Source organism: Chelonoidis abingdonii, chromosome 11, assembly GCF_003597395.2.
Source record: "Chelonoidis abingdonii isolate Lonesome George chromosome 11, CheloAbing_2.0, whole genome shotgun sequence".
Taxonomy (NCBI): domain Eukaryota; kingdom Metazoa; phylum Chordata; order Testudines; family Testudinidae; genus Chelonoidis; species Chelonoidis abingdonii.
In genome coordinates, this window is record NC_133779.1 from 4,777,960 (window position 1) to 4,800,987 (window position 23,028).

Consider the following 23,028-nt stretch of genomic DNA (forward strand, 5'->3'; position numbering starts at 1 on the left):
CCTATAACATGTACTGTTAGTAAGAGACACCTAGAATCATAGAATATCAGGGTTAGAAGGGATCTCAGGAGTCCAACCCCAACTAAATCATCACAATGTGAACACTCCAAGCAAATCCACCATGTCCTTATCTCAGCTATTTCAATGCTTAATTCCCTTCCCTGTTAAAAATTTGCACTTTGTTTTCACTTGGAATTTTGCAGATTTTGACTCCCACTCTGCCTTTGCCTGCTAAACAGCCCTCTGCTGTCAGATCTCTTCACCCCGACAGACTATGGAATCCAGATGCCTCATTCTCAAGCACCCCTATCTCCTAGCACGCAGCTATGGGATATTTCTCCAGGTACAGTCTACCTGGATTCTAAGTTGATACACAGACGGGCTACACAGGTAAGTTGTTACAACCTGCGTGCAACCCCGTCACCTAGTGGACACAGCTAGAACTGCATGCATCCATGGCTTTCCCCATCCCTCTAGCCGAGCAGAGACTTGGAGAAGTTGTTAGAGATGCTACTCATTAGGGCATCTTACCCAGAGTTGGTCTCAATGGCATATCCCCCAGGGCTTTGTTCAGTCTAGACTGAGCCTGAACAAGAACTCTGTTTTTCCTTAGGACAGTTGTTTCCATTCAAACCATGTCACCGCAATTGGACTGATATGAAGTAAAAATGAAGTCTCATCATGTACTGTAAATGTATTGAATTTTCAGTGTATTTTTGAAAGTTAAAAATAAAATTGTTAAGAAAAATCATGTTTTTAAAGGTACTTTTAAGTCACCAGTTGCTGTCCTGCATTTTGAATCTTATCTTTTTTTATATTGCTTTTCAGAAGGTAAAGTTTGCACACTTCCCGCAGAATTGGACAGTATATTAGATTCTAATAGCATGCTGACGAAGCTCTCTTTTCTTCTCAGATCTAGTACACATGGAGTTATAAAGACAAACTGCTGTATACTGTCTCAAGACAGAATCACTTATTAGGATTTACTAAATATTGTAGTTTGCTGCAAAGGAAAGCATTAAATCACTAGGGAATGATACCTTCAGAAGTGTAAAGTGATCCTTCCCCCCGCCTCCAAGTTTTAAAATCCTAATTGCAGTTTGAATAATAGTCCATACGGTACTTCAGAGTTATTCTCTTCAGTAAAAATACCAAGGTAACTATCTGTCCCGTAGGGATCATGGCTCCTCTGTTAGAAGAGGCTTTGGATCAAAGTGATGTCCAGTGTCCCTATAGTCCGGAGTACACTGGCTGGGGGAAGGAACTAGCGAATAGCGCACCGCTGGTGCTGGAGCCTTTACGCCATGGCTAGTACTTGGAACTGGTGAAGGACATAGCTTGGGTGTGGGAATGTCCAAAAGAACTGTTACTTGGCGATTGCCTTGTTCTGTTCATTCCCCCTGAAGCACCTGTCATAGGCCAGGATAGTGGGCTAGATGGATCATTGGTCTGACTCAGTACAGCCGTTCTTATGATTCTGGATGAGTGTAGATTGCCAGGACTTTGATAATGGAGTACTCAGGCCTAGCTGGCAGAGAGTAGGGGGACCTTTGTCTCTAGGTTGATCCAATAATGCAGGTTTGGGTTGGGCCGAGAGTGTCAGGACCTCCAAAGAGGACTTCCTCAGTATGCTACCAGATCCAGGCTTTCCATGAGCTCCAGGCACACCCTACCAGGGCAGGGAGTCTCACTCAGTCCCAAGGGCAAGGGGGCAGAAGTCATTTCCTTAGAGGTCTTAGAAGGTGATTAAACCTGCTTCTTAGGGGAGTATTTGCCATTTACCCTTACCCTGCTCAGACAAGGCCTTGGATCTGACCTCTTAGGAGCTGGAGCTAGGGAGCACCACTGCCAGAGGGACAATACTCAGTGGCTTCCGGTTGGTGTGCCAGAGAACATGAAGGCCCAGGATCAGATCTCAGCCTTGCAGAAAGCTCTGCTGAGTGTCCACAGAGCCAGGATTCATGAGACTGTCTAGTCCGAGCATAGTGCAGGTGGGGCGCGGGGACAGGAGGACAGATCTTGCAGATAGATGGAATGTGCGATACCTTGAGGCAGCATGAACAGCTCTGGTGTGGATCACTGCCTGGGAAAGACTCAACGGCAAGGTTTGAAGCCTGGTATTTTGGGCATACCAGGTGCCCCAGATGGTGGGACTAAAAGGGGGACACCCAAAAATTATCTAACACTACCCAAGAAAAAAAATCTATTTCCAATAACAAAGTGTTTTTAGCAGGAACTCTAGTAAAAGCTGCAGACGCTGAGGGGATCTGTCTCAGACCACGAGGGAAGGAACTGGAGAGGCAGTCAGTCCACACTGCCCCTCATGCCCATGGTTCAGAGCGCACGCGCACACACACTCTCTCTCTCTCTCTCAATAGGGACCATCTCCCCAAAAAAGAAGTGTTAGTTTACTCCATTTAAAGCAAACATCTCTGGCTTTCAGCTAAGGTTGCTTTGTATTGTGATCCTTTCAGAGCTCAAATGCAAGAAGTGTTAGACTTGAGTCTAGGACATCCCTAGGGGAAAACTCAGCTGCAGGAGCTAGTGCTGGTGGTTCAGTAGACGGCCGGGTCTTCTCAGTCAGTCAGCCTTCAGGGATTGTGACAACAGGGGGCTAGGAGTGCACTGGAAGAAATAACTCTGGGCTCTGGATGCCACTGAACACCCAAGGTCACTTTCCCTCTGAGGACAGAGTGGTCAATCCCAATGCAGGTGATTCCATTCTCCTTACCTTCCTCATGCAGTTTCCATTGGATCCAGCATTGTAGCCTCTCCTTCAATACTGCCTCACTAAGCTGCTTGGCCGAGGTGCTTACGCTCAATAACTGAGCACAGCTGAGACGAGTTTCAGGATCTGGGGTGCTGCAGAGACCTTTTGTTCATTGCAGCCTTCTTATAATGTCAAAATGTTTCAGGGTCTTCTTTCCTTCCCTAAAAATACGAAAACGTCCTCAGCGTTGACACATTCCCGTGAAACATTTCAGTTTCCACAAGTCATTTTCCAGCAGAAAAACATTCCATTGGCCAATTTTCAGCCAGCTGTAGTTAATATCGTGCTGGCTGCAGGTATGATTCCACACAGCAGAAGGCAGCAAGGATACATGCAGACACCCCACCCATATAGGCTTAGAAACTGATTTCCTTCCCCAGGCGGGAAGAGTTCTGCATAGCTTCCACCAACAGAAGTTGGTCCATTAGAAGATATTACCTCGCCAACTTTGTCATGCTCACGTTCTGTTCCCTTACAAAGAAACAGCTGCAAGATCCTGCCTTCACACATTCCATTTGGGCTGCTGAGGGTGGCCATGCCGGATCATACTTCCTTTCCCCTGCTGCTATATCCACTTCCTGATGTTTCAGAGGAAAAGTGACCAAAACCCATAATGGACCCAGACCCCTTGGGTGAAGCAACAGAGATAGAACAAGAAGCGCCGTCAGGTAGCTGCCTCATTGCCAGTTCTGTCCCACCCATAGCCCCAGCACTGTAAATACGTGAGAGTCCATGCCTGTGGAGATGAGGGCTCAACACTCTAGTCTGCCAGATTCTCTGTGAGACCTTGGTTGAGACACTTCAATCTCTCAATTCCTTCCCCTGTCCAACAGGGATAACAGCCGTGGCACCACCTTCCAGGAGTGCTGTAAGGATGAATGCCTTCAATATTGCCAGGTGCACAGTGATGGGGCCAAGAGATTTGACAGCACCTCGTACAATGGGATTTGGGTCCATGACTAGAGCTCCTAGGTACTATAGTAATGATTAGCCTGTGCCCGCTTCTAAGAAAAGGTTGGGGGAATGTGTCCCTCTCAAAATAAAGTTTTATGCTTCTATGACCTCCCTCCATACATGCTTTCCCAGTGCTTTATTATAGAAGCAATTGATAACTCCATGACCTTTTATACTGATAGGTTACCTACTTTTAGAGGAAAGAAGAGATTTCTGCTGCATTTTAGACCACAGCCCTAATTATGAAGTTTCTTAATTCTTTGAATTTTCCATGTAGTCTTCAGAATAGCAGCTGTGTTAGTCTGTATCTGCAAAAAGAACAGGAGCACTTGTGGCACCTTAGAGACCAACAAATTTATTTGAGCATAAGCTTTCGTGAGCTACAACCCACTTCATCGGATACATGTAGTGGAAAATAAGTAGGAAGATAGATATATACACACACAGAGAACATGAAACAACGGGTGTTACCATATACACTATAAGGAGAGTGATCAGTTAAGGTGAGCTATTATCAGCAGGAGAGAGAAAGAACTGTTGTAGTGGTAATGAAAACGGCCCATTTCCAGCAATTGACAAGGAGATGTAAGGAACTGGAGGGGTGGGGGGAGGGGAAGCATAAACATGGGGAAATAGTTTTACTTTGTGTAACGGCCCATCCACTCCCAGTATTTATTCAAGCCTAGTTTGATGGTGTCCAATTTGCAAATTAATTCCAATTCAGCAGTCTCTTGTTGAAGTCTGTTTTTGAAGGTTTTTTTGTTGTAATATTGCGACTTTTAGACCTGTAATCGAGTAGCCAGGGAGACTGAAGTGTTCTCCAACTGGTTTTTGAATGTTATAATTCTTGATGTCTGATTTGTATTCATTTATTCTTTTACGTAGACTGTCCGGTTTGGCCAACGTACATGGCAGAAGGGCACTGCTGGCATACAATGGCATAGATCACACTGGTAGATGTGCAGGTGAATGAGCCCGATGGCCACTACAGTTCTTTTTCTCTCCTGCTGATAATAGCTCACCTTCACTGATCACTCTCCTCATAGTGTGTATCGTAACACCCATTGTTTCATGTTCCCTGTGTATATATATCTCTTCCTACTGTATTTTACACAACATGCATCTGATGAAGTGGGCGGTAGCCCACGAACGCTTATGCTCAAATAAATTTGTTAGTCGCTAAGGTGCCACAAGTACTCCTGTTCCATGTAGTTTTGTTTCTCTTCATAGTTCCCCGACCCCAATAGGAAAGGTTTGAAATTGTCTTTTTATTTTGTTGGCAGTCTAACCCACCCATGGGTCAATGACTTTTTTTTTTTTTTTTTTTAAGTGTTTTTACTAAAATTTGGCAGAGACATGTATCCCAAATAGATCTAGTGCAATAACTGAAGAAAAAAATGTATTTCTGATGAGTTTTTCATCCACAACAAAAGTTTAAGCCTCAACAGGTTGCTGATGTATATTCTTTATGTGCAGCTCCTAACACATGAACGCATGTACAACAGTAGTTAATGATGGATAAAGACTTTTCCATTAGCCGTTACATTTACACCTACCACTCCTGTTTCTGTCCAGCCCTTGTGCAATGCTAAAAACCACCTTGATCCTATTAAAAAAAGGCACCTATGAAATTAATATACAAAAATACTTAGCTGTGCTACACACAACATACCTGACTCAACTCCCCCAAAAGCAGCTGTACTGGCAGTGGGTAGTTTGATAAAAGGATTTGTGGAGAAGGGAAAGTTAAAGGGGGACAGCTAAGGTTGCCTTGTGGTGTTATGGGTAAGGCGTACGCTTCTAAGTGAGTAGGGATTATGGATTGTTAGTGGCATAACTTTTCATGCCCTTGCTTGTGAAGCGGGTATGCAGTGTAAATGCCTCATGACAAAGTTTGTGTATTAAGATAGACAAGCCTCCCACTGCCAGTTTCCTTCATTTTTTTTCTTCCTGGGCGAAACTACCTTTCATTTTGCAGGGTTCCAGTTAGATTTTACAAAACAGAACCACCCCCTTCCCCTACCCGGAGGATCGGGCGGCCATAAGCGTTCTAAGGAAGGGGAATACATGCAGCTAGAGGCACAGCCCTCAGATGAGATCATGCTAAATACACCTCTCATTCCTGAAAAGCCTGCCAGCACTCCCAACCCATCCCCGCGGTTCCATGGGTGGAAGATGTTCCTTAGCATGCGCCTCCAGCTCAACCAGCTCCCAACGCTGGGTGCAGCATAAGATTAGGAACTGAAGTGCTTTTCTCCCTCACAACGAAGGAGCCAGTGGCAGAGAGCAGAGGCAGGCATAAGGCAGAACATGAATATAATTAACTGCTGCAGATTGATAGCCATGCACCTGCAGCAATGTAAGGGTTAAACCACTGGTGGAAGGGTGGGGAATAAAAAGGTGAAGGTGTTTAATATTTTAATTGGAATCATTTACCAACCCAGATCCCCAGTAGAGCTTCCTTTTACTGACACTGGAAGGTTTGCACTAGGATCAAGGGAAGAATACAGCTGCCTTTATATGTAGTAACTACAGGTAAAATTTTCTAAATTGCTTACATGATTTAGCAGTCTAAGCCTTAAATTGCTTGAAAATAGGACTTAGGAGCTTTTGAAAATTACACTAAGTTGTAGTTAGTAAAGTTACTGTTCTCACATCTCAGAGCTGTGCTCAGACTGGTTTTACCAGAACTCCTTCAACTTCAGAGTTGGCCGGTTATCTTCACAGTGTACACAAGGGCTACATCCGTTTCTGAAGAAAAAGCTTACGGTCCAGTGTGAGATTCTGTTCCTCGGAGGGGCTGATACATACAGCAAGCAGCTCAGGAATTTGACACCCCAGCCCCAACAGTGTGGCCTTTTCCCCCACCGTAGCACACCAGTACTGTGATACTCAAATACAAACAAACGGCAGGCTTCTTCAGTACTGACCCAATAACCACTCTCTTCTCTCCTTCCCCCCCACCTTTGGTGGAGATTTGTTTCTGATAGGCATCTAACTGTGCCCTATGCCTGCACCCTGGTGGGCTGTTGGACAGCCTGCAAGGACACTGCCTACCTCCAGAGCAGACAAAGAGAAACAAGACAAAGAGGGGAAGCCACCAGAAGAAACAGCCGCATGGGTTGGTTTTGGAGGGATCTCTCTTTTTGTTTTTGTTTTTTTACAAGATTGATTTATTAACTATGATACATATCACGTAAGGCCTTTAAGTTTTTACACCATTCCCATTGAGACAATTACAATACTCTGTAGCAAATACATGATTTTTTTTTTTTAACTCAGCAGAAAAGGGGCTCTTTGGCCCAGAGCTTTAAACATTATCATGCACTAATTGGATTGGCCCTGGAAAATACCACAAATTGTTAAAAATGTCCTTAAAAGAAGCGTAAAAGGAAATATATTCTATCACCAATAACTAAAGGATGTAGCTGTTAGGCCCCTAAAAATACAAAGAAATAACCATTATACTTTTCTTTACATACAGATCTTCACTTTTTTTTTTCCTGCAAAAAACTTGTTTCGGGCACGTACTTAGCTGGAACTACTAACACATTTTAATACCATTAATATGTATTTTTTCTTCGTCTTGAACTCAAAATATTTGTTAATTCAACATATATAGAGATCATTTTACATGTGAAAATACAAGTACCAGAAAAATAAGCTGGGTGCAGTACTAATCCAACTTTTCAGGACAAGTTTTATTCCCATACAATTTAAGAGACAGATTTTTGTTTTTAAAATGTACACAGGGAAAAAATTTAGTTTTTTATTTAAACAATAACTTATGTCCTGCCTTAAACTAAATTTAAAATACAATATTCCTATTGTATTTCAATTTTACAAAAAGGGTTTTTAAACCTAGAAAAACTAGGACCTATTACACAGGAAGTAGGGAGAAAAAAAAACAGTAGAAGCTCTGCAAATCTCTGCAGCGCTCTCGGTTAGAGTGACAGACAGACTGAATGACACATACTTGAACGAGGAAATGATTTAGGGAAACTAAACCTGTACGTGGCTGTACAAAAAAAAAAAATCAGACTCTGGACCACAGTTGCTGAGTCACTGAAATTAAAGACGAATAATCAACACAACAATTAAAGTGGAAGTGGTTAAAAAATTCATTTCCCCACTCCGATGACTGTTTAAGAACTATGAAATGTCACAGGTATAATCACTGATGAAATGTAATTGCCAAGTATAAGAGCCGAGCACAGCTGAAAGGAAGAGCTGGCTACATGTCCAGAAATGCTCCCTGGTGTCCAATAAGCATCCTTCTCCAATCAGGTTATTTTAAACAAGTGACAAACCTCAGCTGCCTGTAATCTATTTAAAAGGATTAAATTTTACTTTAAAATAACACAGAATAGCAAGGATCATGGATGCTGAGTTACACAAGAAAGGAAAAACAAATCACAGAAATGCTGGAGCGCGCTGGATTAATGAAGCAGGTCCTAAGCGCTTCCAAAAAACACATGAAGAAAACATCCATTTGCCTGACAAAACAAATGAATACTTTGGAAGAATTTTACCGCTATCTCTATGATAGGTACCATAGACTACATGGGCAAGGAAGCATACACATTTCCAGCCTCTAGCAGAACACTCTCCTAGGCAGATAAGCTGCACACTGGATAGCTGATTTAGTCACATGGTGAGCACACAGCCAAGAGAGTTTTCAAAACGCAACTAGAAGCTAAAGACTACTCAAATTTCCACCCTTCGGTGCCTACTTTTCCTCTCCACCCTTCCAGCCTGCAGTAGGATCAGTGCTGTTAATGGAACACAACCACATTATTCCGGGGGGGAATGCTGCGTCACCGTGCACATGCAGAATTCATGTGCTACGCAGAATGTTTTTTCTCAGCAGAAAATACAAGTTCTGCAGTTATGCCTTTCATGCAGCAGAGGTCACTGTGGCTGTGCCATTCCTGTGCAGAAGTAGCCTCAGCTCCTGCTAAGGAAGACTAGAGGCTGCATTCTTCAAAGTGCCCTGCCCATGGGGCCAGGTCAAGAGATACGAGATATAGAGGGATGGACAGTGTGCGGCACATGGGGCTGCTGGTGGGTCAGACTGGGGTTCAAAAGGGCTGGTGGGGGGGACAGACTGAGGCAGAGGATGAATAGGAGGAGGAATGCAGTGACACATGGACACGGGGAGGGGGTGCAGGGACGGGGACACATGGGGGAGAAGAGGTGGCTGAGTGGGGGTGCAGGGACATAGGGGGCCAGGGCCAGATGTGCCTGACTGAATGAGAGAGGCTAGTGGTCAGCCAGCATCTGCATGTGGGAGGCTCCCCAACAATCCCCCTCCTCGCATAAAAAAACCCAAACCCCGTTACATACTTTTCTCACCTACACCCAACAATTCCCCAAGTTCATATCCAGGCTCCTTCCTAGCAATTACTTCCCTCTCCCTCAGCTTCTCTGTTTCCCTGGACTCCCACAAGCCTTTGCACTGCTTCTGAGGGGTTCAGGAAATACGTTTCTATATTGTAGTGTAAATGAATGATTACTCAACATTCTGTATTTATATGCCTAGTAAGGAATCGATTTGTCAAAACACATTTCCTCAATCTTTCTACCGTCTGTATTGTTAGAGACATACCTGCTGATAGGTATTTTGAAATAAATTACCAAAATTATTGAAATGGATGTGATTATATTATGTTATTTTGACAAATAAAATATGCAGAATTTTAAAATAATGTGAGAATTTTTTATTTTTTGGCGCAGAACTCCCCAAGGAGTACCAAATGCATGGTGAAACCAGACATGCACTTCTTGTCTGCTCTAGAGCCGTTACCTTCACTGTACGGAAAAATCACATTCCCCAGAACACAGAAAAGTCTTGATCATTTGTAAAGCACAGGTAGCATGAAAGATATGTGAAAAACTTAGTGTGTGAGGTACAGGCAGAACGTTACTGCTCAGGGAAGGACAGATGGTTAAAACCTATCAGTGAGGAGCAACCAATCAGGTGCTTTGCAACCAGGTATGTGCCAGCTGATTGGAGACAGTATTTTCTGTTTCCCTTAGGACAGGCCTGATAGTCTGCCTTCACAGCAGGCATCTCCAGGGTCTTTCAGAGTAGAACAGACGTAGTGAGCAAACCCCGTAGGAACTCAGTCAGCAATGTTTTCATTTTTTAAAATGAGGTACATTATTTCCATCCTATGGGTAAAAGCGGGCTCCCCTACTGCATCTAGAACCTCAGACTAGATCAGAACAATTACAATGGCTGCGGCCTTCCTACACACCCCACTCCCTATGCGCCATGCCTTGCTGCTTCAGTCAGCAATATAAACAAATTGAGGACAAAATCTTAAGGCCACAGATGAGTAACCGGGCAGAACCAGCCTCTGTACAGTAGAGCAATCCAGGATGGGAGTTCCTGAGACTGATTGCTTTAGTTCTCAGGCAGAACAACAGGAACTGATCAGTGCCTCAGGGGAAGAATGCATTACTGCTTTGTAGGGAATGGGGTTTTTTGTGTGTGTGCGTGTGTGTGTGAAGGAAGGGGTCCCGCCCTCTCACCATCCTCAGACAGGACAGCTCTGTTCTGAGCAGACTTTGGAAAGAGGTACCCAAGAGCTGTCTAGAGAGAAGTTTAGCATCAGACCTATAGAAAGGCACAGAAACAAACTTTTTTACACAAAGCAAAATGACCCCAAAGAATCCAAAGGAAGAACACCAAAAAAACCTTTCCCATATTCACTGCCTACAGAGAAGCGAGAGAGTCCAATGGAACACAGATGGGTCCTTATTTTATGGTGAAAGGTTTGAAAGGAATCAACCTTGGGCTTCAACTCTCCTTCTCCACTCAGAACATTAGCATCACACATACACAACCTAAGGGCTCTCATGGGGAAGGAAGGGGTTTAAGTTCTAAAAAACCGTCATCCAATATTTACATAAAAGCTTTTGTTTTAAAGCATGAGACTATAAAACTTGGAGGAATGCTATAAGAAGTACTTTCAAGCACATTACTCTGTCATAGGTATAACTTTAAATGCAGTTTTGTCAGTACATAAATAACCCAGCTTATTTATGGGAGGGATTCAGTTCACGAGAGCTGGCTCTGCATGCCAAAGGGCGTAAGGAGGGCAGGGCGTGCTTTGAGGCTATTTTTGTTTTTAATTATTTTTTTTAACTGCCTAGATATAGGGACTCAAACATCCTTGAAAGATAAAAAATAGTGATAAACCACAGATCCCATATTAAAGTGCGAGGAGACACAGGAGGGTCTTTGTAGGGATTTCTCCCATTGGTACCATAGAAACTCCAGTTAAAAACTGCCCTATGTTACTGAGGATAGGGAGGCCACACAGAGAGGAGATGGGGAGAAAACACAGGTTTAAGAGGTGATTCGCACACACAGCAGCTTACTTTTGAGGAGAGAGGGAGGAGGACGAAGGTGACATGCGCACATGACAATCTAGAGGGGCCGGGGACAGGACAGCAGGGCTGTGGATGGGACTGGACGACATACACACAAAGCACATGCAAATGGAGGTGAGGGAGAGGACAGCAGGTACAGCAGTTTAGGTGCCAAATTAGCACTTTGCATGTCATGTAGCACTAGTTAAACTTGCACACGCTTTTCTGTGGTGGCACCATACCAGGGATCCAAGTATGGATCCTGAAGGCTGGTCCAAGATGGAGCCTTGAGAACCTACCATCCTTTTTACTCATGCACAGCTTTTTTTTTTCCACCCACTCCCCTTCAACATTCACTCCCTACCTTTCTTGCTAATTTTGTGGCGTCAACCAGCAGCAGGTGAGAATGCAGTGAACGGGCGCCACCCTTTGTCAAAAAACCAAAGTGTGTCACCTAACTGCTACTAGCTGGAGATACAAGGAGGGCCTGGAAGGTGGGTCCCTCTCTCACAATGCCATCAGGCTGGCTCCAATTTTTTTTAAGCAAACAAAATCAGAGCCTTGAGGGGACACCAGTAACGTACTCCACCCTCCCGTTTAGCAGGGATACTTGCACCAAGTCTTACTCACAAAGCCAGAATGTCCTCAAGATTTACAGAGGCTTCAGCAGCCACCCAACTGAGGGCTGCTAGAAGTGTCTTACTACTGCAGTCCCTGCCATGGACAAGTTAGCTGCAATACTGTCCGCGCCTTCAGAGCCCTGTGACACACTGCAGACACACGCTTCCCTCACAACCTCATTGCACAATAAGTGCTGGACTGAAAAACCTTTCCACCAACAAAAGAAAAAAGTGTTCTAGTCCCACCACCTGCTCCCCACCCTCCCCATACTCAGTTTAACAAAAGTGTTTCAGTAACAATAGTGTTTTAAAGGAATCAAAATCCAGCTTGTCTGATAGTAAACATCTACTGTGTTTCCAAACCTCTCATCCTGTAAGTGCTAATGCCAAATTCTACCAGGGTGAGAGATATGTCGTGATTTGTCAAGGAAAAGGCATGGCTAAGCCAAACAAGCCTGAACTCTCCTAAGGACCCTGTTGCACAGTAGTTCTGCTTCCAAGGAAAAGGGGCCATCGTCTGTGCCACGTCTCTCATCGCTTGATTAAAACCAGTGGATGGTGGGAACATGTTAATTTTCCAGTGTCCTTTTGTTCTGAAGGGAGATTCCTCTCACTTCCCACCCTGGTCATCAGTTAAGTCAGAGAAAGTTACATTCTAGCTTTGTCCACACACAAAGCTGTACTTGTTAGAGAGATCCTGGGTCCAGACCTGTGGCGATGCAGCTTTCAGAGTAGCTACGCTGATCTGCTAGCAGTGAGATTGCTCTGAGTTACGGTCCCCAAAATTAGTGTCTTTTTTTTTAAAACTGTTGCATGAGCCTCAACCATATCCTGCGGAACGTGTTTGGGTGTTTCTGTGGCTCTGCGCTCTGGCAGAATCTTTCTCACGCACAGCTGAAGGTGTGGCGAAGAGTCAGTAAAAGGACATGTTCTGTACAAGCAGCCAAGTGGACAGAAGTAAGAGATCTCAGAGCCCTAGACTGAACTCGGTAGTGTTGTCATGAACGTAGGTTGGCTTGGATCAGAACCAATCACACTTGAACAGATTCAGTACTCAAAAGTGCCCCCACCCCCACCCCTACAAACAAGAGAAAGGTCCAATGTCCTCTTCAATCCAGCCCCAGGCACCTGTCTGGAACGCTCAAAATTTGCACCTGATGCCCCAACTTGTTCCTGCTTTCTCAGACTGCCAACACAGCTGAAGCTTGCAACAGGATGGTAGAGAGAGGGGGACAGCAGAACCCTGGGTTTTCTTTCCAATCTCCACGCTATGTGAGAAAAGACCAAACCTCCTTTCTCCCACGCCAGTTCACAGTGTGTGCTGCTCCGCTTGAAGCTGGGATGGGAGAAGAGGCTGGAGAGGAGACTGTGGTGATGGAGGAGGTGTCTGTGGTGGGGACGGCTGAGTCATCACAGGTGTGCTGGATAAGAAAGGTGTGCTGGCAGGAACCGCTGACGGAGAACTGGGTGTAGCACTGGGGGGCTCGATAATTGGTCGATTGTAGAAAAAGAAGGGGCACTGCTGGATGAAGAGTTCAATGATTGTCTGATAGGTGCGCGTTGCAGTGAGAGCGTCCATAGTGCTGAAGTCAGGTCTCATCAAGGTGGGCCAGAAGCAGATGGAGAGGTTCTCACTCGTCATCAGATTCACTCTGTTGTTTTGACTGACCCTGCAACAGACAGAGAGGCCGTGAGCACAGTCTGTTCACAACAGGAAGAACACTCACATATCTAGGACGTGAAGGGTACAGGGAGTAATCAGTTGGCATCCAACTCACTCCCTTTACAGCATTATCCAAATTCCGGTGCACTAGGAAACCACGCTCAAAACCACACCCAAGCTATCATCATGTGCCTTCTGGGAGAGCTCTCCCGCTTCCCTCCCATTGACAGTGCAGAACGATGAATGCATGCTCCCTGCTGACTTCTAATCTCTGCAGCAACAGAAGTGACCTTGCACCACCAGAAGCAAGCGCCATCTTAAGCAGAAACTAATGGAGTTGGAGAGATGTGGGTCTAATGGAGATTTTCCCCACAGAATTCCGCTAGTTCTGATGTAGCAATGTTTATGGAACTTAATTAGCCCCCCTGATAAATGACATGTCCGCTTAATTGGGACAACTGCAAAGGAACAAATTCACTCCAGGCTGCTTCCCTACTCTATTACAGCTGCTAAGTAAGTCAACATTAGCTTAATATTGTCCCAATGCTTTGTACACAGCTTATGTCAAGAAGCTGCTCATGGAATAAAGGGGACAGTCTATGTATCCAACTGCCATCCATGGTCATACAGAGTAAGAGATCTTGTACATACTTGTTCAAATGAGAGATGACATATTTGAAGACCTCATAGTTCTCCTTGGGAAATTTCTTCAGCACTTCTTTGAGCGCATGTAGCTTCTGCTCTCGGTCATTAATTTCTGTCAAAAGAAAAAAGCAAAGAGAATCAGAAATTTCTGAGGAAGTGAAATGCTCATGAGCCTTTGATGAGCTGATTAAATACAACTCAAAGGCCGCCAGCAGCAAAGAGAACCTGCTCAAACATATGGATGTGAATCTCACTGGGTCTTCTCCAAAGAGGAGCCGAGCAACTCAGTGAATTTGTTCAGACAAGTGTCATCCTACTGTTCAATCCAAAAGTTTACCATCAGCAGCTAACCCTAAAGCCACATGCACTTAATTGTTGTGCCACAGGTGGTTTAGGATAGATTCATCCTTTAAACGCACATATCGCTGCATACGGAGAAGTGCTACATCCTACTTGGTTGCATGACCTCCAGGGTGCAACAGTGAGGAAGCAGATTCATAGCTCAATTAATAAGTCTCCCCTACAAAGAACACATCATCCTTGGTGTACTGCTGTATTGCCTTTAGGGAACATAATTACCACATTTGTATCTTCCTTTTCCATCCAGCACATGGCCTAGAAAAGCAGTCGAATAGAGCTGTGTACGTACCTTCGAGTAAAGCATTATCAAAGACAAACAGCGGGCACACTCAGATAAGACGCATCTCAAAACTGGATGAAGAGGGATGAAAGCTTGAGCTCCACGCTGGTATTTTTGATCTCCAGCACACGTAAGAAGAGAATTCCTTGTTACACCTGTGTAAGTCTCCTCCTGCACTTCAGACCACAGATTGATAGAGAAGGCTGCTACAGCTCTGGGTGTCTAACTTAGACATGCCCAGAGAGGCCAGTAGGGAGGGGAGGGTGCTGCAAGCTGGAATGAGCCTGGAGGCTGACAACACAGGCAATGATCTCCAACTTTTGAAGGCATCAAGATCTGGCCTTGTACCCTACTGGCTCTAGGACCTCATTCTGAGGTGGGGAGGGAAAGTTATGAAGCAGCACTGGTACTATATACTTCCCTATCCAGCTCTTGAGCATCCTGAACAACAGGTCTCCAGTGCACTCTCTCTCTCCTTCAAGGACAGGATAGAGATTGGTACCTCCACCATATTCTATCATCCATAATGTACATGCAGTTCTCCAGAACAAAAGAGAATAAATTCACTGGAATAAATTGCCTAGGGAGGTTGTGGAATCTCCATCTCTGGAGATATTTAAGAGCAGGTTAAATAAATGTCTATCAGGGATGGTCTAGACATTATTTGGTCCTGCCATGAGGGCAGGGGACTGGACCCGATGACCTCTCAAGGTCCCTTCCAGTCCTATAATCTATGAGTCTTCCTCCCCTTATACACCCCTCACCATTATACAACACAATCAAGGGGAAAAGAAGATTTACAGGAAGATGACCCACATTTATCCCACTCTAGGTATAACCTCATCCTCTACAATCCTGAAGTTTCAGAAACGAGCAATAACGCATTGCTGCTACAAATCATCTTTTCCACCTGTTTCAGAAGATCCTGCTCTGGTGCTGAAGAGCAGACGCACCTAACAAGGAGCCAGATGATGTAGCCTAACTCTTTGAACCTGGTTAGTTCCCAGACGGATGGCTTACCTAGGAACTGGCTGGCTTTAAGGGAGGATCAGGGGCACTAGCACTAATCCCTGCAGCAAGGAGACAGGCAGGACTCTAGACAGGAACAAGTTGTGCTCCTCACTGCCAGTAACTGTCCAGGATCTCTAGCATATGATTTCAACCCAGCCAACCTATGTGGGACTGGGAACCACTACTGGAAAGTAGGTTGGTTGAAAACCAATGAAACCATAATGGGCAGTAGCTGAGGATTAGGCTGGCAGAGGGAAAGAACTGGTCCTTGGGAGCAAAGGTTGGTGAAGAGAGGCTTAAACTGAAATACAAGTCCACACTTTTCGCACCAGTTTAACTAACTGAATCACTTTAGAATCACACCTCCAAAACAGTGCTACTCTGCAAGTGCACAAGCTCTTGGTGATCTGGAGAAGTCTCTCCAACCCATCAGCCTTTGCTGAAAAACTCTCTTTCAAAAAGAATTAAATGGAAGGAATATATGATCTTCCACTACACTGAACCGTCAACTGACAATGGTGTTCCCTGGTCTCCCCCATCAAGCCCAAGATAACTTTTGGATGTACCTGGTGCCTTCCTTGAAGCCAATGAGGCATGTTTAACATTGTTCTGGTTATGTATTTACCATTCCAACAGTGGCTGTCTGTGTACTGAGATTTTGGAACAAAAGTATCCCACTGCTGTTAAAACTGATTCAGCAGTACCAGGTAACAAAAGTCCCCTACCTTTCATGAGAACTATCAGGATAATCCATTAGTACTGTCAGGTGCCTGGATATGGAGATTGTAATTAAAATAAATATGAAATATGTAGAAGGGAACGGCATTAATAAGAATCTGTGTTATTCATTTAAATTCTCAGCCTTAATATTTTATTTGCATTTTCCCCTCCAACGAATTGTATATCTAAATTCCTGCTCGTATGTGTACGTTTGCCTTGCATACCTCATTTCATTGCTCTGCTTAGCCCTTGAGTAGATGTACCACAAGTTAAAATGTGCAGGGCTGTGCCTCTACCACACTTAAAGATGCTGTGAATATCTGCACAAGGGGTAGCAATAAGGAGGACACAATGAAAAGGGAAATTAAATCCACCACAGGCTCTTGCTGTTTTAATGTGCCCAGCAGAATCAACTGGGATGATATGCGTGTTTTAGAAAGGCTGCTGCACTAGAATTACTTGATTTTTCTTGCCAAGATTTCTTAAGTCAAAAAAAAAAGCAAAAAAGATGCAGTGTCAGCAATTTTCTCACACAATGGAATTTTTAGCATGCCTTAATCTTTTATACCTCTAGATGGCACCATGGCAAGGCTATCGCTAACAAACCTGTTTGCTTCCAGCAGGCTGTGAGCCCCTAAACCTAAGTGCCAGGAGAGATCCATTTTTCCAGCTGAATCTATAGCCTTCCTAGCCTAATTAATATGCATTATTCCAAAGGCTCTTTCTCTAAGGGCACTGTTCACGTTAAGAGCCCCTCACAGCTTTATCTTAAGGATAGGGGAGGAGGAAAAGAAGTGTACTGAAGGAGGCAACTACTCCCTGTGTGGGAGGACAGACTCACTGGGTCCTTCATCCTTTCCTCAGCATGATGCTCACTGCTAGCATTAGATGCCCTCAAATCACTGGTGATGGAGTTCTCTTCCCTGACATTAACTCATTCTCAGAAACTTTCAGCCCACTGGACTGTCAGCTAGTCTCTGGAAGCCCAAGTTCAGCACTGAAAGCATTTATAAACTCAGCTCATCCAGGGAGAAAAGCTGTCTATGAAACATTGAGACATTAACAGGCAGTGCTGCGTATCACACCGTCTCCCTTTATTTGTGGCAAACAGTAACATGCTCTAGAGACCCAGCTGACTGTCAAGAACCATTCTTTAGGAGTGTCTCATCCGACCCAGCTCATACAGGGCAACTAGAACCAGATAAAGTCACTGGATTGGATTGCAGGCCAGGCACATAAGGAGACACCAACTATTATAACTTATTCATCGTGGCAGCGTAGGTTCTGCTGTGAGAAGACTACTTTGGATAGATCAGGGCTTGCTCGCTGATAGAGATCATGTGCTGACCGAGCAGCTAGACTGAAAGCCTTGCTCAGCCCTAAAAGGTAGCAGCTGCCTTTTTGGCATGTGAAAGCAGGGGGTCAATGCCCCTGCCGAGCAGCTAGAAAAAGAAATAAAAAAGGGAAGGAAAAACCTGTGCAGGGGCTAAGCTCCAGGCACATTAGCAAACCGAGAGAATAAGGATTCACCCCACTGAGGTCCAAAGAAACTGGCTGCAATTTTGGATTTATACCTGCCCAAACAATGCTGACTTCAGGACCCATTGCATCCCAGCGCAATATATTGGAACAAGAAAATTTCCAGATGTGCCTAAGTCTTGCGTTTGTGTCTCGCAATCCATGTCCTAAAGAATGTGATGTTATAGGCAGAGGATAGAGCGGTATGATTAGAAAAGCACCACAAATGTCTCAGCTCAGTTCTTGCTCTAAGCTCTACAAGCGGAGACAGTTATTACTGTTGTCATGATGACAACACACAATACGGACTAAGTCAATTAAAGCTAGGAAATTTGCAATTAAAGCCAACACATCGCCAGCACAACGTGCTCGCCACTATGTTGATGTATTTCAGACAGGAGAAAGCAGTTTCCTATAATGCCAGATGGACAGAAGAATTTGGATTCTTTATGCTCTGAAACAATGGTGTCACCCACTGCCTTGTGCATACTCACTGTGGGCCTCCACCAGTTCAATCTGCATATTGTACGGTACCAGGGGATCGGGCAATTCTGAGAAGAAGCTTTTCATGGCACCAGCCACAGTATTCACTGTAAAATCCTTCTCTGCCAGGTCTAGATTGTGATCTACAATGAAAGCATTTAACAGTTACATCTCCCCAAACACAAGACAAGACATGCAGCTGCTGCAGTGAAGCAAATGACACGCATGAGATCCTGACAGGGAAGAGACAGAAATCACTTGGCAGGCTATAAATGAGATTTAGAGAAAGTGCTGAATGTAGAGGGCCTATGTGACAAACAGCCAAAAAACTTGTCTTGCACAGAACACAGAGTAACCATCCCCCGGTCTTATGCGAAACTCCAGTCCTGTAAGATGACCCCCATCTGACTGATAGCTAAACAAATTCTGAGGGGGCAATTAATTTGACAGGTCCAGAAAAGGGATAAAGGAGTCCTGACTTCCATTCTTTCCCTACCCAGTAGGTAATACTGCCTGCCATGAACCTTTTGGATCTGGCTAATGAGATTACTAATATTCCTGCCTTGTCCTATTTTTCAAAGCCACCCACAGTTAGATAAATTAGCAGAAAAGTATTTACAATCTTCTTACAGATCCCCCCCCAAAGCAGCTACTGATGAAGAAACTCAAATGTGGCATCACTGCAGTTAATGTCTGCAGGCACCTTTAAAATGTTAAAAATCATATAAAATGATATTATGAGAGTTTTGCTCTATCGTATCACCCTATAGCAGACATCATCATAAAGCTAGTTTGAATCCCTAAACTTTTCATATGACTTGAGTTACATTTATTCAGTTTTAAGTTACTTTATCATGTTTAAAAACCTAAATTTGCTTTTTCAGACAACATTCCCAGCCAGGAAATAATCAAAATCCCAGTGGTCAGCAAGGGCCGTGGAAGAACAAAACATTAAACTTTCAGTGTTTCTGTAAGTCCTAAACACTGGTACACAGGAATTAGTAGTTTCATTTATCTGCACTAAATAAATCTCTTAAAACACTTTATTGAAGGAACATATCAAACAAAAACTCCTACACAAAGTGGCAAAACCTCAGGTGAATACATTAATTACGAACAACTGAACCACTCACAGAACAGTGTGGAAGGAAAGGGAGAGACTTAGATAAGGGTAAAGGGAAAGTGTCAGATAAGATGGTCTACAGAGGCCAGTAGCAACAAAGTCACACCATAAAAACTGCCAAATGCACAAGCTTTTGATGTCCCAGAGCCAGAAAATCCTATTTGCAAGCATTATGGTTCATATTGTGATGCCAGGAATTTAAAAATCAAGGCAGGAATTGCAAGGTCACGAATATCAGTTCTACAAAAATAACTGCAGTTAAATTTGGTTGTCACCCGAACATGTTAGAATATGTTTTCATCTCACTTGTGTCATCAGAAAAGACCTGCTCTGTTTGAAGGTCCATAGCTAACTTAAAACTCTCATTACTGACAACCTTTCCCTACAATTGTTCCAAGTAATACCCATGATTACTATAATTGAAAGATTAGAGAAAAGATATTTCTCACTGTGTTTTCACTTTGCTTACTTTGCGCATTTGACAGCACATTGCTTCTATTCAGTTTCACTGTTTCCCCTGCAGTTAGTTTCCCACTATCTGTAGATTTTCCACATAGCAACAGAAGAAAGAAAATAAAATAATTTAAAAAAAAAAAAAGGAGGGGAGAGAAGCTTGGCTCAGGGTACCTTAAACTAATTTAACTCATTTTCTAACCTGTCCAGTTCTAAAGTTGTGCGAATCCTTTAAGGAATCACGCTTTAGCCTAGGAATCTAGAAGTCTTATAACAGGCGACTTTACACGGTGCAAAGGACACACCACCATGATTAAATATGGTTATATTCGAGGACCTAATGTCTGTGCAGTACTCTGGCACCCCCATCTAAATTTAAACATGGACATTTAATTAAATATGAACACAAACAACAATCAATATGCTAGTCACCATAGTATTTGTTTTGATTATAAATTTTATGTTGTATCAACAGTTTAAGTTTTGAATGTGCTGAAAATTTGTGCACTGACAATACAAAACTGGATTGCAATAGGTGTCTGAGACCGACGGGAGTTGGGTAAACAACAGGTGGGGCTTCTGGCATGTGGGAAGACATGGGATACAGTTTGGGATTCTGGACTAAACACAACAGCTGGACGTTTCTACTAAAATTATCAGCCTCAAGCAGTGAAATTGTAGTTTAAAATTATTTTGTTTTGTGTTTCAGAGTTAACCCCTATTAAGATAATGGAGCAGCTCACGCCTCTGATGTCTTGTCTATATTATAGGTTTATTTACACAACCTGGAATCAAAATATCAGTCTGTTTTAACTCACACCTTCATCTATTTTGGTGCAAATCTGCATGTGGACACACTTATTTCAGAGTAAGAATGTTCTATTTTGATAAATCCAAAAGAAGTGTGCATCCACAGACTCAAGTCAAAATAAATCAGGGTGTGAATTAAAACAGACTGGTTATTCCAGTTCCAGATTGTACTCTATGAAAGTGTTTTTAAAACTAAATTAATTATTAGAGTTTGAGATCACTTGCCACATAGCCTAGTTTAATACCTTTAAAACCATGTCAGCTGGTACCTAATTAACTCTAGGGTGTTAACAGCATTAAAACGATTTCTAGACTGGGTACAAAATAGTATTTCAAATCACATTAGCCGACAATTTAAAATACACCTTTTACCTGTAGACTAGACAAGGCCAGAGGGCAGTTTGCAAAGCCAGAAAATAAAATCTTGCAGGTGCTTCAGAGGGAATGAACAGAACAGGTGATCATCAAATGATCCATCCCGTCGCCCATTCCCAGCTTCTGGCAAACAAGGGCTAGAGACACAATCTCGAGCCCTTGTATTCTAGAGTACCACCATCCCTTTTATTCTAGAGCACAAGTCTGCTTTAAGGGGTGGATTGTGTTGCAAGTTCTACAGCTGAGGAAGCACAGCACACATAGGATCCTGATTATTTTAACAGAGCAGACATAGCCTAAATATTTTGTGAAGAACAGAGTACCAACACAGCATAACAGTTATAGCAGTACTGGCTGATAATTTGGCTCATCATCACAATCTGATCGGTCAGGTTTGAGAAATTAGAGCAAATTCTCCATCAGTCAATGAACAAATATTAAAGAAAGCTGTGCCCACTATAACTAATCTCATGGTCACATTCAGACTTCTCAGCTTTCAGTCTGAATACCAGTAATAGTTTAAAAGGTGATTACAGAGGCCGGGACCTGGAATCAAAACAGATTGTACAAAAACAAATCACTTTGATCTGGATAAGACTAGATGATCCTAAGTAAATTTAAAAAATTATTTCCTATGCTACTGCCACATCCTAACCCCTTTGCCCAACAGGAACAGACATTACCTTGATCAAACTGTCTCTGCAGACTCTCCATTTCAGACTTGTTTCCACTCACACGATAGATGCCTTCAGTACTCAACCCTAGTGAAACAAGGAGGACACAAGAAGTCAGTGCAACTTTGTGGAAGTGTTATCTGGATGGAACAGAATTCTCTGTCTACAAGGAGAAAAAAAAAATCAGTGCAAAGTCTCCCATGTCACAAGAACTGGAAAGTGGTGCACAACTTCTATTCCTTAGAACAAGCAATATGCTTTGCAAAAATACCCAGAGGGGGGAAAAAAAAAAAAAAAAAAAGACCTGAGCTTCTCTACCAGTTTTCCTCAGAGGATTTCAGGGTACTTATAAACAAACAGTAGTTAAGTGTATACTGAGAGGGAAATATAATTAGGTCTAGTCTACACTTAAAAGTTGGGTCAACATAGTTACAGCACTCAGGGATGTGAGAAGTTCACACCTCTGAGCATGCAGCTAAACCAACCTAACCTGCAGTGTAGGTGCCAAGGAGGTAGATTACCTACAGCAACAGAAAAAAAAAATCCTTCTGTTGCTATAGGAAATGTCTACAGTACAGTGCTGTAGTGACATAGTTATGGTGGTGTCACCGTGCCACTAGCATAGACATGGCCTGAGTCACCACTTTATAGATGGGGAAAGAAACACAGAGGTCACGCTGCAAGCCAGTAGCAGAATCAGGTTTAGAATCCGGGGTCTCTGACTCCCCCTCTGCTCTAAGCAGAGGACAATACTGGTTCTTACCTAAAATAAACATTGTGGCAACTGCAAAAATAGCTTCTATAGGAAGTTAACCTGTTAAATGAATATACTGAACAAATAACACTGTTTTACTAAATAACTTCTTGGGGCATAAAATTAGATTAAAAAAGGTGCTTCTGTTTTCCACACATCTGTGCAACAGATGGAAGAAATAAGGCAAGTGACTCCTGACGTCCATGAGTATTTGGAATCTGGCTAAAGGAAGAAGCTACCCCTCACTGCTCCTTTCCTTATTACTATCCCAAGGACAAATGCCTGTACATACAACAGCTCATGCAGCTCTGTTGCAGTAACCATAGCATATACAGAAGCGACTGGACACAAGAGGGTAAGGGTGATCATGATCACTTGCAAGGCAACTAGAAGAATATGCAACTCTTGCAGTGAACAGGGAGAACAGATGTCTCA

The 23,028-nt window shown here is 43.4% G+C and overlaps 1 protein-coding gene across 2 annotated transcripts in view; it reads right to left on the reverse strand.

The window, feature by feature from the left end:
• Window positions 1–10,229: 10,229 nt before the first annotated feature.
• The window catches only part of ARHGAP35 (Rho GTPase activating protein 35), a 72,400-nt gene continuing 59,601 nt past the window's right edge, over window positions 10,230–23,028 (reverse strand). For both annotated transcript variants that reach the window (XM_075070652.1, XM_075070651.1), the window contains 4 exons: window positions 21,849–21,926; window positions 18,416–18,547; window positions 14,039–14,144; window positions 10,230–13,394 (listed from right to left, as the gene is read on the reverse strand). In XM_075070652.1, coding sequence (XP_074926753.1) covers window positions 13,034–13,394; window positions 14,039–14,144; window positions 18,416–18,547; window positions 21,849–21,926 — 677 coding nt within the window. In that variant the 3' untranslated portion in view covers window positions 10,230–13,033. The remainder of the gene's footprint in view (window positions 13,395–14,038; window positions 14,145–18,415; window positions 18,548–21,848; window positions 21,927–23,028) is intronic.